Source organism: Neodiprion fabricii, chromosome 2, assembly GCF_021155785.1.
Source record: "Neodiprion fabricii isolate iyNeoFabr1 chromosome 2, iyNeoFabr1.1, whole genome shotgun sequence".
NCBI lineage: Eukaryota > Metazoa > Arthropoda > Insecta > Hymenoptera > Diprionidae > Neodiprion > Neodiprion fabricii.
In genome coordinates this window covers 38,177,761-38,196,068 of record NC_060240.1, presented here as the reverse complement: position 1 = coordinate 38,196,068, position 18,308 = coordinate 38,177,761, and the positions used below count along the sequence as shown (strand labels likewise).

Genomic DNA, 18,308 nt, shown 5'->3' with positions numbered 1-18,308 from the left:
CTCTCGAAAATGTTTCAGCCGCGGTTCGTAAGCCGAGGTCTCGATATACAGCGCGGGATGATCCGAGGCACGATTCTGCAGTAAACCGAGCTTTTTCAACCTAAAGTTATGCATTTAGGATAAGGTATATGATCGTAAATTGGGCAATTCTGTATAAGCTTTTTACGGCGTCTCGTTCGCTTTCTGATATATTCGAGCGAGCGATGCGGCTCGTATAATAATACTTTTATACATTACGTATGGAATTTATGCAGGTTTGCCGTTAACTCGGAGTACAAGCCATGATTCCGCACGTACTTCCGAATATCGGTCCTAAGCCGTTTGGTTATACGCAGCGATTTTTCCTCGTATGAGGAACGGAGGAAAATACAACAGACCCGATTTTCACCAAAAATTTTCTCCACCCCCATTATTATTTCAGGGGATGCGGACTGCAAAGTGCCGTAAGTTGAACCACGTGAGCCGCTACTGCTACTTTACGTTAATTCTTACCAAGTACCGGGAAAGTTGAGATACCGCCAGACTGATTAATCGCGAAAAAATTCGCCCCCGAGATCAGGACTGAGAAATGAACGCACCGAGTAATATATACGAGAAAAGTTTAACCGCGTTTTGCGTTCGTATTCACATGTTCAAAATGGCGGGTACTGAGCGACCGCAATTCATCCTCTGCTAGATATAATATTTCTCTCTTTTATTTTCCACGTACAAGCCCGTGTGAATTTATCGCGAATATTTTCATAAGGCACCGTCTCATTTTCACACGTGCAGCTTCAGGCCAGAAATCGCACAAGGTTGGTGCCCCCGGTGTGTGTATTCGAATCGTGGAATATCTCTTTCACGATTCAATTTACTTTGCAGACGATGTTTCCCGCTGAGTATGGGATGTGACAAGGTGAAAAGTCTGTCTAAGAAAGATTTTTGTCGCCGAGTCAATCTTGTCGCTTTTTAGAAAAAAATTTACGTTTCACTTCTCTCGCATTTCAATATATTTCTTCTCAGAATCGATCAATTTTACATAAAATTCACGAACTCACGCTGTTTTGGCTTCGAGGATTCGGATTGGAGAAATCAAATTTTTCCAATAATAAAATCGATACGGAACACTTGAGGGTATTCGTACTATCGTGAGCTGTTCACGGCGAGACGGATCGCCATTTTCTTAAAAGAATAGTAATTCTTACATGCGATGCGATAACGGCGAATAAAAATTTCCGCAGGATTTCCGGCCGACGAGCAAACTTTCATCCGTGAAATTTTCAAACTACGGTAAGGTGGAAGCCGTTATACACGAGTAACAGCCTGACCTGACATGGTGCAAAATTCGAATTCCGAAAGGGGTGAAATTAGCAAGTATAACCAGGAAAGATAAGTCCCTAACGTTATAACGCATTTTTCACGTCAATATCAGCCGGAAGGTTGTGTAATACAGGTATAAGTAGAGATGTATGAGTTTATAATACACGGGCGTCGATCGCGAAGGATATAAAAATAACGCGACTATAATATACGATCGTAAAATGGCGATATTAAAATGTAAACTGATATTAAAATGAGGCTGAAGCTGATGCTGTACTGAGCAGGTAATTTCCAATAACGTCAACGCCCCCTGTATAAATATTCAGTATACGTGTAGACATAATGTAAGATATTATCGCACCTTTGCTGCAGGAGCTAGTCAAACACAGGACTGATCCCCGGATAAAATCCGATTGACATACTCTGGGAAGGGCTGTTCGCCGAAAGATCATCCCCTGCTCTGTAACACGAGTAGTATATTACGCATACTACGCTACACACCCCGGGAATCTTGAACGTATTTCCGGCCCGTATAGAATTATCGAGTGAAAAATTTCCAGACGGTCTCCAAGATCCATAGGAGAGCAATCGAGGGGCGATTCATATTTTCCGGTGAAACCTGACCGATTGAAGTTCTGAAAGGAATGCAATTTCATTTTTACAATACGTCCGGGACTAGGATCAACGCAAGTATTCGTCTAGCTGTTTGGAAAATTTTTACCTCTTTCCGTTTCGTCGCGAGCAATATATTTCTGGCATCAGACAAATATCGTAGATCAGCGCTTGTGTAAGAATTATGAGTGAAATACGGGCGCTGGACGAATTATTGCTGGTTCACGGTCAATTCCCGATGAATCAGATATCGGGTACTTGATTTATCTCGCGGCATAAATTTTCTCGCACTTCTATAGGCTGCGTGAATAAGTGCGCGGGAATGGGTTCGGTTTTCTCCCAGCAAAAATGATAATTTATTAGAGTGACGTGCGGCCGAGCTCGTGGTTCTAATTGCGGGAATGTACGCTCTTGATTCTCGATGTAGCGAAGGGAACGGCAGGTTTTCGTCAACGTCAATGGGGTGGAATAACGTGATTTCGAATTGTTTTCATTCCGCGAAACCGGCCGACTGGCTAAAAAATGGTAAAGAATTTTTCACAACAGGTTTAATTAAAAAACAATGAGAGAATATCGAAGAGTGCTTTGGCCAAGTAAATCTGTTATCGATTCAGCTCGCGATTTTGTTAAAAAAATAAAATAAAAATCTCGACATTGGATCGAATAATCAAGATTCAAGATTATCAAAAGCGTATACAACACCGCAGCTCATAAATCTACAGCTTTCGAAGATTAAAAATACACGAACAAATCGAAATGAATCAAGCCATGCCCACCGAGTGAGAGAACTATTCAAACAAACGGAATCGTGTACGTTGTCTGCCGGTCGGGGTTAAAGACGGACCTTCAATTTGAAAAAGAAAATAATCCGCAAGCGATGAAGCTCGACTCAGGCATTAATTAACCGTCTCACGATGGCCGTCGATTAAACCAGCGAGAAATCTAGAGTTCTAATTTTAATCGGCGTAAACATTTCCGGACTTATAATGGTCGGCCAGACTGAAATGACGCGATGGGATCGAGGCGCTTTTAACCTCGGATTCGAATCGTCTGTGAGCTTGCGGATGTTGATCCGTCCCTGCAGCTTATCGGTCCAGCGTATAACTTTGCTCTGCATTTTCTTTTCCCCCGTTACTCGCCCCTTTTTCACCATCGGTTTTTTCCGACAAGAGGAAACCTCCCGTGATATTTACTCGAGAACGTGACTCGCTCAGCAACGATTGCTTTAATCAAAACATCGTACAGCCACGCCGTGGGCCAGCCGAAAGCCCTGCAGCCTTACCCTCGTCAAAACCGAACGAATCTTCTCGTCTAGAACAGAGCCACCCCATTTTTGCATAGAGCAGAAAGGTGAAGAGAGTAAAAAGAGAGGAAAAAAAAAACAATTTGAAGCATGAAAGACCGTATGTCTAGAAAAGAGGACAGCTCGGCAATTTCACGGCTTATTAGCATCGAAATTCAGCGTCGTTTCAATCATATTTAAACATCAATCGCTTCGAGTTTTCTGCCAATTTTAATGACCAAATTTCATTTTCAATCGGCGACTTAAACGGAATTACAATATCTCGAATGTTGGTATCGTTATTCGTAGAATGCGAAGAGTTCACTCACCTATAGTATGTCACCCGTGCTGGCTGCCCGGGTTGTTTTCGTCGACGGTCCTCCCAGGCGATGATGAGGATCGGGGCGAGGTCTGCAGTAGATAACCTTGCGGAATGCTTTGCGAAAATTATCGCTGAGAAACGCGTAGAGGATCGGGTTGACGCAGCTGTTTGTGTACGCCAGGACGTGGCTGACTATCTGGACCATGACCGCGGCTGCCGTCATCGGGTAAAGATCCAGGGACTTTATCACCAGGATCAGCTGCAATTCCAAGTTTGTGCGAAATTGGATAAATCGCGCTCCGATTGACGAAATCTTTTGGAATAACCCGAGACTTTTGCACGACAGCTTTCAAATCACGTATTGTGTATACTTTGAATAACTTTACGAAAAATGTTTTTCCCCCTATTGCAAGCTGCCGAAAAACTCGACTCAAGTCGTGGGCGATTTTTTGAATTTTTTCTATCACCTTTCACTCTTTCCGTTCTACGAAATAATCGCCATAAAAGTTATATAACGTAAATGTCTGAGAAGTTTTGCGACGTATGAAAAATTCTTCCAAGTAATAAAACGTGTTCACGTATTACGATAACTTGGACAACGGAATTTTTATCGCAGTGATTTATTACTCGCGGTACGAAACAGCTACTGGATGCGAATACCAATGAGCATCCGTGTGACTGTCATAGTTACGCGTGTACACGTACCTAAGTATAATACTCGTTGTATGCGCGCGTATATAATGCAGGCCCGTGTTTAGTCGAGTAACGCATTTGCAACTGTCGAATGTAAATAATAATCGTAATCAATCGACGCATCGAGCGATGATTAAGTATCACGTTTTCAATCATCATGTATGCCAGGGACTCGGGGTAAAAGATTCAACGTGGGCAGATTGATGCGCACATCTGATTCACACTGCTGCCTGCTCACCTACAAACGAACAGTATTCCCCAGTGGTCAACAGGTGAAATAAAGCACGTTTCCCGAGCCGTCGGCTCGGCGTAAACTCAATATCGCGAATGAAACGTCAATATTGCGGTACAGCTGGAGAATCGTGTAATGAACTTGTTTGCATACCCGATTTAAAACTGTGACCCGCCAATTGAACGACTAAACGTAACCTGGTTTCCCAAAAAACGACAATCAGGTGTGAGAATTAATCCGGACGTTGCGGGCAATGCTTTTCAAATCGATTTCTACTCTGTCAGAATAACCGAGACAAAGGAATACCTGTCAAATTAATAACGGTACGCTGATTGCTTTGATAACATGAGTCGTTTTTAACACCACTGCTGCTTCAAAGAACGCGTTACTTTGGTAAAAATAATTTCTCGAAGACAGATTGGTTATTTAATATACATGAACGCGATATCATCCAGCGGTAGTTCATTAAGCTTGCGTGACTCTCGCCGCGCCCTTTTCTCTAATTATAATTACGAATACATGCAAATGCGGAGAATATGAAATAAGAAAGCCGAAGCTTCGTCGAAATTGGAGATTAGGCCGGGTGATCACGACTACATCTAATGGAACTACCTCTGATTCACGACTTAAGTAATACCTTTCAGACTCTCCCTTGATTCGGCCCAACTCTTTCCGAGTAATGATAACAGTAATACCGCAATACTTGGCGTGTGTCGAATACGAGCTTGAAATGGAAACGAAAAACAAAATGTGAATATAATTCTTCCTCGCATGATTTACGAAGCGAATAATCGATATTTTGGCTCGTTCCGTCTGCAACCGCGCCCCGCGTTTTTTGTCCCTCACTTTTTTCGCCCTTGAGAGTCGGTTCTCAGTTTGACGCGTTTTCTTTCACTCCGCCAACTTGTGTCATATACACCGAACTTTTCTTCTCGCCGCAGCTGAAATTGCGACCATGATAAAATATACATAGGCAGAAGCCGGTATATCGACTGACGGAAACTTTTCCATTTCATTCTCTAGTCTTTCGTCGCTGTTCCAACTGAGTGACATACGTAGGTACGGACCACGGTTAGGGTGTCTGATAATCTTGGCAAGTGCAGATGTAACAATCGTCCCCCGTAGAATAATTCACCTTTATTCGAGGAACGCAACGCAGGGGAAATCCGATCCGGATTCGTCCAGACTCCGCGACTCCCCGAATCGTTTGAGAATTATATTTCTCACCTGAATGGGACACCAGCAGATTGCGAAAACACCAACGACGACCAAGACGAGCCTGGTGACTCTTCTCTTCCCGCGTCTGCTCTCGGCGCTGACGTGAGCTCCTTTCCAGAGCCTGAGCAGCATGCAGACGTAGAGGCCGCAGATAAGAGTCAGGGGGATGATGTAGCTGGTCAGGAAGAACGTCACTTGAAACATCGGCCAGTTGAACTGGGGAAGAAATCGGCAGGCCGTCACCTGCTCCGTTGTGGAATTGTACTGATCCTGGAAGACAAAGCAAATCTACGTACATAATGTAAGAAGCGGCTTCAGCTTCGAACGATCCTCGCGACACGCGCCGAACTTTTTTCAATCTCAGAGGGTAAAGAGCAGGGATGTGTTTTCGCCGTTTCCACCTTTCGCAACGCATAATCTTCCACTTCGCGGAAATCGTTGAGGAAACGGAAGAATTTTCTTGCGTGGTGGTAGCACCGATGTTTTCCAACGATTGGAAAGATTTGTTACAGAAATACTTGGCACACATTTTTCGCCAATCTTTTCAATAACCTTCCGCGCTTCGCTGAGGTACATATTTGATCATCCGTATATCATAGCCAGAGTTTAGTACCCTGTATACGGGAACAAACAGAGTGTACGAGATAAAACAATGTTTGAAGTTGGTTGTAACACCGGCTCGAGAGTAAAACCATCCGGGTTTCTTATTTTTAACGGTATTACAACGAATTAGCTACAAAAGCTCTTTTATAGTCGAAGCGTGTGAACATAATCCAAGAAAAGTTGATACGACGTACAATGAATTCGCGCTTCAATCACGCTGTGCGAAATATCCCCGGGTACTTTCTAATTATCGAGGAACCCTCAACTTCTGTAATACCCCGCAAAATTCTATACGTGTTGGAGTTTCTCAACTATTGAAAATTCACGGATCGGCTTTGCGTCTAGTTAAGTAGGGTTAACAAAGGGAGAGCCTTGCTTAGCTGCTACATAAGTAACGGAATACTACCGCAGCCCAGCAGCCGCGCCTTTGTTTTACCAAATTGCAATCAGTGTTCAACTACGGTTCTTGGTTCGTAATCTGTTGCGAGTCTGCCGTCTCTCTTCTAAATCCCCGCTTCAACTGGCTCCTTCTAGTCGAGAAGTACGCAAATCGCCCAGTGATTGTTTTAGCAGTTGGGTCGGCGCTGTGCAGAACCTTCAGCCAATCTATTCGTGCTTCTCAACAACCGAATACAGCGTTTAGCACAACATTAATTAACTATTGCTACATATACAGGGTTAATCTTCATCAAGATCCGTCCCGCGCTTTGTTTATGCACCAGGTCTATAGTATAACGATATTCCAATTTGCTTAGGGCGAAGTTAATGGAAGAAGAGAATTACTATAATTAAAATTCGTTTATAGATTTAGGTAAGGAAATTAGTCACACATCTTGATCATGTCTGGATCTAACTGATTTATCTTGTATGTTTATTCCAGAGAAGATATTTAGCGTGTCTCTAAGTTATGCAAAAAATTTGACGAAGCTACATTGAACAGGATTTCGAAAAAAAAGGTAATCACGAAAGAATGACTGTTCCAGCGATCTTAAAATTAATGGACTCGACTCGATTGACGAAAAGAATTTACGGACGAGTGCCCGTCTCGCTGTCGAAATCGGATGTCCCGTATTTCGGGAAACTTGACTTATGCTGTATCTGATAAATATTCTTCAATTTACTCATAGGTGTCATTCTCTATGTACCGCGTGACAATAAAATTCCAAATCATACAGATTTCACGCCATTTCGAAGATTCTCAATGATAAGATTGCTGCATTTTACAAAGACTTCGAAGATTTGATACGACGTTTTTACACACTTATGCTGAAATCTCAAACGATTTTATGAAAAGATTTCTCGAAGTTCTCTGGCAGTTTCGAAACAATTTTGTATTCAAATACTTCATCGATTCTACTTCCAAAGTAATCCGATAATTCAGTTTCTCAGAGTCTACAGACATACTTGTCATGTTTCCCTGTGCAAATTATTGAAAAATGCACGCTATACAAATTAGTTGAAAAATTCGATAATATCTCACCACGTGTAAAGTATAGAGAGGAAACAGGAAGAATTTCTGAGAAATTGAGCACATAATTTCAAAGCGTGCTTATTTTTAGATAAAACATTTCAAACAGGGGTAAAAAATTGGTTGATATGAATCATTGTAATAATAAAATAATAATAATGATAATAATAAGAATAATTCTTAAATTTCTCGTCTTCGTCGAGAATTTTTGCTGGTGAAAATATGAATCTTTTCAAATATTCACGAGTTAGCACAGAGAATATAATTGTGTTATTATCGTCCAAACTGAAACTTGGAGTGAATTCAGTGCACACCATAATTCGAGTGAAATAAATTCAAACAGGCTAGAATTCAACTACGGGTAATTTTTGCAGAGAAAAAAAGTATGTTTTTTTTTTCTTTCCAAACCGAGTATAGTGCAAGTAATGAGACTATTCTTGATCCTGAGATTCGTCGGGGCGCGTAAATAAAGCTCAGAGCGCGACGGGGCGATTCGAGGATTCTAATTAAAGCCGGAGTTATAAGTCTGAAGACTGTCTGCAGGCTCATATAATTATGCAGAAATTTCATTACAACTCGGATTGCCGGTCGCAGTAAGAGACTGCAGCGAACTTTGTCCCGTAAAGCAGCTTCATTTCCCAAGGCGAGTTTACCTTTGGCTCGAGCGGATGAAATGCACTTTTCTCCGTCTAAATGTGGAAAGAAATAAGAAAATAGAAAACTAACAAAAAAATTAAAAACAAAAAAAAAAAACATCTAGAAAAGAAGTAAGAGGACGAGGAGGTCGCTCGTTGCCGGCTTTACTTTTGCCTCTCTCGACTCGTTTTAACCCTCACCGTGAATATAATCCCCGCCTATAATAAAGAGGGAGTAAAGTAACGCGTAGTATATATGAGGTCGTAATTTTAACCACACCGCGCGCTTTATAAAAGTTCTGCAACAATTTCATACCCAGCCTCAAGTGTCGTTCGGAGCGTTTCATTAGAGACGCGGTTTTCGAGTAAACCGATCCTAAGAAGGAATTGCAACTTCTCAGGTTCGCAAAAACGGAATACAATCATAGAAGGATTGTAAAAGCGAAGGACACACGTTGGCTGTAATTAAAGTTCCGATCGGGAATAAATTTTCTCACCGTACAATCTCAGCGAATTTCCGCAACGTTTCACAAGTTATTTCGCAAATTGAAGCCCTCCATTTGCGCGTATCACGTTCTTCGAACGAGCATTTATCCGGAAGAAATTTTCGCGGCGCAAATTTCTCACCAGTTTCCTGCAGGACGAGATTGTCGAACCGGGAATGCACAGAGGATGTGTCGGGGTTTACGCTATTCCGGTATAACGTTGCATCGCAGATTGCACTCGGGCTCCGATCTCATCCGCGTGAATAAACATATCCGGCAGGGATCTTGAACGCGCCTGGATTTGCCGTCCGTTTGCTAGGAGGAAGCAGCTGACACCCACGTGCAATTTATAGCTGGATTTCCACTCCCGGGATTCACTCTTGACATCGATCCGTCGGGGTAAATTTACCGTGGAAATTTCTGCAGACGATGTATGGAGAAATTGGTTGAAAAACATCGAGACTCGTATTCTTGTTCTCCGCCAACGGTAATCGAGCTTCACGATCGGACGGCGATAGTTTATTGACACTCTAAGAACCTCTCGTAACAATCGACAGACGTTGACGTCGCTTTACGGTGCCAAATCCTGTCAGCGATTGGTTCGGACATTGCAACTCCATACAAGCCATTACGGAGTATCGCGACCGTTGATGTGGACTCGTAGGTAATCGATACAATCGCGGATTATACCCACTCCCACAGGATCGCCTGGGGTCGGTTACAGGATTATTTCCAACCTTGACTGACGGACCAATTCGGACTTCGAGTCGTCCTCGATAAGGCGACATGGTTGTTTGTGGATGAAACCGATAGAAGCTGCAGCCGTGAATTGAATGAGATCAACTTCTGTCCACGATTACGGTCAGCAATCGCAATCAGCGATCGTCGATACTACGAAATAGATAATATGCGCAGGTTTCGATTAATCCCATCGGGCGATATTTGGTCAGGGTGGCAACGATCCGTGCAGACTTATGGTATCAGTTGGGCTTGAGATAACGCTGATCCGTTGTGTGTATGGGAATTAATTCAAATATGTTCTACCTCTGAGGGCAAAAGGTTCATTTTTTTTGGCTGAATGCCTGCGTATACTCACGACGTCATTAGGCTGGGCGTAAATCGCGAGAATTAAGCGAAGAGCGAGATACTCTGATTTTTGTTAGCTGATAATTTTTGACCCAGTTTGAAAAAAGCCTGGCGAACTTCTTGGAAATGTATTAAAAACTTGGTTTCTTTTTGTCATTAACACAGAAAGTAGCTTATGCTCTTTGATATTCTTGGCTATAAAAATGCAAATTCGTCGGTTTATTTTCAGGATTTTTATTCCCCTTTTTCATTAAATTTCATTCAAATTTTATACGATATTTGCTCCGATGACCCTGCGAGCATAACGGTAGCGGAAAAACAACCCCATTCAAATCAGACTCGTGGACTTTATTGGGTCACGAGCAAAGCTCCTCTTGTCGGTGCATTTTGAATAAAGCCCTGCAGCGTGCTTTGATCAATGTGACATCGAAATTTATTCGATTTGTGCGAAAAATAAAGAATATACGAACAATCGTATAAATACCGATGCGAGCAGTGCTTGTCTACGTACGCAGAATGGAAAGACACATCTGAAATCGAAATATAACATATTCCGAAATGAGTATTGGAAAAATATGGAAACCACGCTGCAGACAGAAAGAGTGCAAAGAATTGGCTGTGGGAAGAGTAATCAAGATAAATTCCCGATGTCCGTGACACTGTTCGATCGTAATTGGTATGTTCAGTTTCAAAGCGATTTTAATCCCATTGCACATATAATATTGGTTTCATCTCTTCCGTCGTTTTCGCGCAACGCTGTCAGCAGCAGCGTCGAACTTTTAATTAGAATGTTATTTGTTCCAACAAACCCGTTGACGCAAGCATACGAACACAAAAATATACCCAAATATATTGTAACTATTAATCGAACTCTCGAAATCGAAATGAAAAATTTACCGTCGACTTTTGCGCAATCAAAGTCTTTTATCGCAATTCAAATGTCATTTCAACAAGCTACTTGACTAAATTAGACACCTGCACTCAAAGAAACATCAATCGCTAGTTTAATCACATTCGAACAACTGTCCGTGATGAAGCGAATGAAATAAATTCATCATGATTCGTGGATAACTTTGCTACCAAAAATATGTTCGCCACTCAGCAATCGTTCGGTAAAGCTTTGACAGAATTTTCGAACCGGTACACGGAGAGGGATAAATTGCGGAACAAATTTTAGCAAGGCCAGTTTCAAGGGTCTGCGCCCATACCGAAGCACCTGTTCACAATAGTTTGAAAAGTTAAGGTAGCAACTAGATGCTCGACAAATATCGCGAAAAGCATCGTGATGAAGCGGTGCTTGACTCACAGAGGGACAAGATGATAACGGCGAAGAAAGTATTTTCCGAGGCAAACGGTGCACCTGGCTTTTCGAATCACTCCTCTCGTACAATGGAGAAACTCACGGCAGCTCTTTAAGCAAAGAAAAGAAGTTTTCCGCCGTGTTTAAGCTGGCGATACACGAAGCAGTCCGTACCCAGGCTCTTGGGACGTGTACATTTCAGCCGGAGAAAACTCGAATCACCGACCGCATCGACTCACTCACACAAATCTTATCTCGAGTTCTTTATATTCCGTGTGAATGTCTGTTCCTACTCCCGTGTTTGTGCGGAGAATTCAGGGGAACAGCTTCGGTCGCCTTCGAGAAATGTCGATGGTGCGGATTACCTCGTGTCGTAATTACTGCGTTCATTTCGTTTGGTTTTTCAAATGAGAAAACGATAATTCGCTCATTTTTTGAAGGGTAAGCCATGACAGGCGGGTTTTGGAAATTTGTGTTACATTATTTTTCCATTCACCATGAAATTGCTACTTTGTCGTGCTCGATGAGAGTCGAAGAAATTAACCGACCGTAGTGAATAAAAGTTAAGGGAAAGAAACGAAATCAGCGCCGACAAGTTGTGTGAAGTTGTAGAAAGAGGAAATAAGCCCATTTTAGTTTGACCCCTTAATATTAATATTTAGTGGTTCTTCAATGTAATTTTCTATTTTTCATTTAATTGATATTGGAAAATAATTTGAGTTATTTCTGAATTTTGCAGCTCAGTAGCGAGGCAATGTACGTGAATGTCCGATAAATATTTTTGTACGGAATTGAATGCTGTACAAAAAAGATCGGCTATAATTTTTCGATAACTAAGCTTTTTCAAAAGTTATTCAAGGTTCATTTTTTTCGAGATTAACACCGAAAATACTGGACTTGTCACAAAATATTGTGGATTTGTTTTGTAAAGCATTTCGACCGCTATGAAATCATTTTATTCAATCAATTTTCAACGTAAGAAAATTTTTTTCTGCTAAGAAAAAGGTGCTTTCAAAGTGGAATTACACATATTGCATAGTATTACTTGCAATAATTACAAAATAAATTTGCTTAGGTTGAAACTGAATTGAATGACATGATCTCATAGCGGTTGAAATGCTTTAGAACAAAATTCCACAATATTTTGTGATAAGTCCAATATTTTCGCTGGTAAGAAAGTGAAGTTTCACACGATTTAACGTTAACTTTACTTTAACCTTAAGTAACTGTTGAAAAAGTTTATTCATGAAAAAGTTATAACGGACATTTTTTAAAGAGAATTCAATTTCCGACAAAATTCAGAAATAACAAAACTTATTTTCCAACGGTAATCAATTGGAAAGTGGAAAATTGCCTTCAGGAACCACTAAATATTAATATCAAGGGTTCAAATTGAAAGGGGCGTCTTATTTTCTCTTCCTATAACTCTTAAACGAGTGACTTTGAAGAAAAGGTCGTCGATTTTTTTTTTTTTTTGGACCAGTCTAATATATATTATATATATATCTATCTTATATTTATATACGTATCAGAGGTACGGAATGTCATCAAGAGCTCGCGGGATGCTGGCGTGTACACAACCCGCAGCTTCTATAATTACAAACTGAGATCTAATTAGCTCCGGAGAACTGCAGGCTTCTTATCCAATGATTGAGGGTGTTTTCATCGAGCAGATGCCGACGACTTGACGAATCACTCCATTCACGTTTAATTATACCTGCAGGCCGGTGCGGTAATTAGAAAGCTAGGATAATTGAGCAACACGGATCCTGATTATATTCGAAGCTGACAGACTGAGCCCAGATATTGCGAATAGCGGGAACATCCGGAGGTGTTGTGGGTGAAAATCTGTACGCTGGAATCCGAATTCCCAAAGGCGAAGATTTTTCCTGCTCTTTTGTCAAGCTCGGTCGAAATTCCTCCCTTGCTTTCCGTCAATCGATGCAAGGTAAAACCAAGCTGGGAAAACTTCAGATGACTCACCTCGCCGTGCATGATGAGGACTGGAATCGAGGCCGTCAGAATGACCGCCCACGCGATACATATTGCGAAAAATGCGTGGGCCTCTGTTCGCACGGACATCGAGGCTATGGGGTGGACCACGGCGAGATACCTGAAATCAGGGCGAAAGTCTGATTAGAACATTGTTCGAGGCGATCGAAGATCGAAGCTCCGGTAACAGAGCGAGCGGCTAATTTCAGCGCGGAGAAAAGAATTTTTACGAATATTTTTGCGTGAAAGTTGTTACGATAGAATTGCGAGGTATCATAAAAGTCCGTACTTTATCGGCTGTCAAAGCTGAAACTTGAAAGAATATATCAAAGAAATTTCAAGCTTCTTCACAACGGTCGGTAGAGGAGAAAAGTATAATAATTCCGATGCTAGACAATTTTTTACCCCTTGAAACAATAAGCTTCCCTTTTTTTGTGCATTGGGATGTAAATTGGATATGAATTTTTTGTAATAACGTCAAATTAGGGAAAGACTTATGTTCGGGGCTGACTAGCCTTTGTTTAAGGCAGGAATATCACTTTGTACGCACATATAAATCGAGAGACTTCGATAAATTTCAGTCAACTCGATACTATGTATCTAATCATAATTGTGTGAATGGAAATAAATTACTGACGTTGATGAATTTTTCACCAAAATGTAGTTACAAAACTTCACCAGAGATAATCCGTGTTATTTCATACTTTTCAATTGTAGTCACATATCCTGAATTTCGCAAAATCTTACCGATCTGCAATCTTTGAACCGTCGCATCTTTTTCTCCACGCGCATTGATAAATGTGTACGAAACGAAATAAATACGCATAACACAGCGTCTCGGAGTTGACAAGAATTCGCGCATGAATTCCTGATACGCATAAGGGGTAGAAAAAAAAACTGGCTGAGTTTGGCAGAGAGCTGAGTCGCAATTCGCTACAGCACTCGTCGGAATTCCAACAAAAAAGAAAAAAAAAACAAGTATCTCAGTAACTCGCATCAAGTGTTTATATTAATCGAGCATAAAGAAAATGCGTAGAACTTTACGCGGTTTATGGAATAAAACATTCGTACCGGAGTTCTTGATGCGAATTTTTATCAGAAACGTAGATATTCTACCGCGATTTTTTTACACTCGTGGAAAAGTACAAACGTTGGTATTTCATAATGCACGGACAGATAGAAAAAAAAGGGTGGAAGGGAGGAAGGTGGGTTGATGCAAGGGGGGGTGGAGGGAGGGCGGGAATAACTCCCGGCATTATTCCACCCCATCATGTAACCGAAAATTTTATTGTGAAAGAATTCTTTGTTGTTTTAAAATTTCAGCTGAGTAAACCGCTCAATTCCGAATCACCTTAAACGTGGAATAATTGGATAAATAGAGATTGGGTCGGGGGTAAACTCTCATGGCTAATTAGTATCCTTCCGCAATCTCTGCACTCCGAAACTCATCCCTGGATCCCGTCATTTCATGCTCCGCCATTCCCATAATTATAACGATCGAGAAAGTCTTCGAATTATATCCGATTAATTTCCACCCAATGCCTAATTGCGAGCTGATTCAACAGCTCGGATTACCACGCAATTAACTCAGATATTTTTCAGAATTATATCGCAGAACAGTGACTCTCAGTCACGTTAGCTGCAAAAAAAAGATAAATAAATTTAAAAAAAGTTACTCGACTACTGGAGTTTCGAAATGCAGAAGTAGAAACTCCGCCGCTCCGTCAAACCCTCGAGACTTGAATTCTCGGTACCTGAGCTTTGAACTCGGGCGTCGCGAACGTAAAACCGTTGCAGCTTTCACGACGAATATATGCGGGATACAAATCTGACGCTATGCGTCTCCTAGATGCAGAAACGGAGCGAATAAACGCGAAATACGACAATGACGTACTTCTTTGCTCAATTTGTTTTACGGCTTGTACCATCAACAGCTCTGACGCCTCTGCATGTTTCAGACTTATTCCTTTCAATCATAAATCCAATTCTATTCACAGTCCGGACTATCGCGTCTTACGGTCCGTCGTTAAGATACAATTACGGGAATTTCCTCTATACCGTATTCCCGCCTGTATTATATTACAAGTTCAAATGTCTGAATGAATTTTGGAAAAAGCTTGCGCCCTGTTCAGCCGTTTCGTAACGAGAAAATGGCGAGGAAAATTATTTATAAAAGTTTATTCTTAACCGCGATAAGATGCCGTGACGCGAAGTACCTGCTCGAAGTATCGGTTATTAAGATACGAGACAACTTCTTATCGCACGCACCGTTTAGTGTATTAGATTATAGATACACGCGCGTGCATATATAGCATGTACATACAATGTCATCCTGTGATAAAAACTTGTCCCTCGTTTCACGCTCTAGGAATTGCTGATGAGAAAACTACTCAGCGCCAGAACCTTTTAGCGGATTATACGACATTTTTTTATACCGCTATCACGATTCCTTTTTCCCTTCTACTTCGTGTCAGATCCGTGTTTGTGTTCGTGCGTATTATTCGATTTGACTGTGGGCGAAACTGTCGCGGTCATTGTACCGATGTGAAAAGATCAAAGCTTCGCGAGAATCGTGAATGCCAGAATTTTTCCGGCGTTGTGGTTTAATTGCAAAGAAATAAAGATAGGAAATTTAAAATATACAGAGGTGTCAATGACGACTCTCCGATAAAATCGTTTAGATATTCGTCAAACTAATTTTGTCGGGTTCTTTCAAAGCGCCAGCATAAATACATAAATGATCGATCAATGAACTACACAACACATCGTACAAAATTTCTTACCGATACTCTGAATTGATTGAATATCAATTTATCATGTTGTTTAGCCAGCTTGTTTAACGATCCTACAAGTGTTTGACGGTAGAAATAAAAAAGCCTACTTCACACGCTGATGTGTTAAAAGTCCCCCTCCCCCCAAATGGTAATCCATCACAATATATGTCTACAATATTTGATCTCGGGTCAACTTTTTCACACACTTTCAAAATCGAATTTCAACCTGACAAGAAAAAAAGCACGCTCGGTTTCATTTTTTATTTTTAATCAAAACTTTGGACGAAAAGTTTGACACTATTGCCGTACAGAAAAATCGTTCAACTCACCTGTCGAGACTCATGAGGACCAGAGTGTAAACACTGGCGCAGGCAGTGACGATGATTAAATACTGAACAACTTTGCACCACAAATTTCCAAAGGGCCAGAAAGGCAGGACGTAGTCTGTCGCGGTGAACGGTACACAAAATATCACAAACAACAAATCGGCAATGGCGAGATTGATTATCAGCAAATTTGTCGTAGATCGCATCCCGGGATTTGCCGCAACGACAATAACGACTAGAAAATTTCCAAGGAGTCCGACGATCCCGATGACGCCGAATAGGAGCGGCACGACGACCGAGACGATATTGTGGAGCAGCTGATGGTCGAATCCGAACCCAAAATCGTCGGGGCTCGACTGATTGAAGGTGCAGACGGTAGCGTTCGAAGTGTTGCAAATGCCGTCCATTTTGGTGAACTTTATGGAACTGATTGTATATTTAGAAGAAATTCGTACGCCGTTTATTCACCGATACTTTCCCCCAGCTTTTAGTCGAATTATTCGCAAAGTTTCGCTAGCTTCTGATCATCAAGGCCTCTGCGTTGTCCCACGATCTTTTTCTTTTTTTTTTCCACAAAATTTCACGGGAATTACAGCTCTCTCATCGTTTACCCTTCACTTGTACACATTTTTTTCATCTCTGCACTGACGAACGCTACGATCATCCGATTCCTGCAAGCCTTCACTATTTTACGCTCTTGACTGTCGGAGATTCTTGAGATCGGAAGGCGATCCGTGAGCGATAAGCCGGTCTTCCTGTTCGCCATTTTCGGCCTGACTTCATCTCCTCTCTCTCTCACACCTTATAGAGTTATTTGACTTTGGGTTGGACAGCCGCAAAACAGCGAGAAAACGGTGACTGGAACAGAGCAAATCGACATGAAACTGAACGAAGCGACGGCGATATCGCGTCCGGTTTTCTGCCGGATTAAAAGCTCGCCGCTCTCAGCATCGTGTGCACAGAATCCCAAACTTCACGGCGAAGCAATTTTTTTCCAGCTAATTCCAACCCCTTCGTAAAAATCGCGGAGAGCTTTCATCGCCTCGACAGCCACGGTTTTGTTTTTCCAGTCACGTAGCTTCGGTTCGACGTGTTTTACTTTCGATCTGTTTCATTGAGGATAAAACGTTTCTCTTGTGCTTTTTTTCATAAACATCGAGGCGAGTCGAAAGTCCACTTGAATAACTTATCGTCAGGTCCGAACGTCGTCAAACTTTTTTATGCTTGCTCGAGTGAATTATGTCAGTAGAATTTCCTGCATCAGCTTAAATTCCGAGGTAGAAAAGCGGCGGTCGAGATGAACGAATCGTTGCGATTTTTTCATGAATCTTCGTTCGTCGCTATTTTGAACTCAGTTTTTTTCCTGCAGCGAAAACGTTTCGGCGTAACCGCCACGTTGTTTGGAACCGTCAGATTCCACACAGAGAATTAAAGAACTTGGGCACATCGATTGGCCAATTTGATAAAGCGTCGTTTATTACAGGGTCCGACTACTCCTGGTTGATTTATGCTTTTCGATAGGAGCGGACACGTTGACAGCGTCGTATAATCATCCCCGCGAAGTGCGATCTTGGTCGTTCAGGTTGCGTGGTTAATGTTCAACGCGACAGCGCGTGAAACGGGCACGTTAATCAAACGCGAGGTGTTTTCGGGCGGGCAGCATCAGAGCTTTTCCATTCTTACCACTAAACTCGAGGGGCTGATTGGTCACGTGTTCGTTTTTGAAACGATCACGACGTCACTGGGACCGCTGAATTGGAGTTACGTCGCTGACGATGGATGCGACGCGACTGTCGGAGATTTAACCGGCGATACCAAGTAGCGAGATCAACGTTTGAGCCGGCGCGCGTTTCGACCGAGTGACTGAAGCGCGTGCGTCGATTTTGAAAAGCGGAACACCACTCGTCGGTAAAAGCTCGCCGCCGCTTTCAGGAACTGGTCGTCGGTAAGGCAGAGTTTTTTCATCCCTCGATCGATACTA

At 41.9% G+C, this 18,308-nt stretch overlaps 1 protein-coding gene across 3 annotated transcripts in view; it reads right to left on the bottom strand.

Annotated features, from left to right (window-relative positions):
* The window catches only part of LOC124176900 (allatostatin-A receptor), a 32,443-nt gene extending 14,336 nt beyond the window's left edge, over positions 1–18,107 (bottom strand). For 2 of the 3 annotated variants that reach the window (XM_046558741.1, XM_046558740.1), the window contains exons 1-4: positions 16,331–18,107; positions 13,219–13,348; positions 5,668–5,946; positions 3,523–3,774 (exon numbers count right to left, since the gene is read on the bottom strand). In XM_046558741.1, coding sequence (XP_046414697.1) covers positions 3,523–3,774; positions 5,668–5,946; positions 13,219–13,348; positions 16,331–16,734 — 1,065 coding nt within the window. In that variant the 5' untranslated portion in view covers positions 16,735–18,107. The remainder of the gene's footprint in view (positions 1–3,522; positions 3,775–5,667; positions 5,947–13,218; positions 13,349–16,330) is intronic. The other variant, XM_046558742.1, reaches the window with a different exon arrangement.
* Positions 18,108–18,308: the final 201 nt, after the last annotated feature.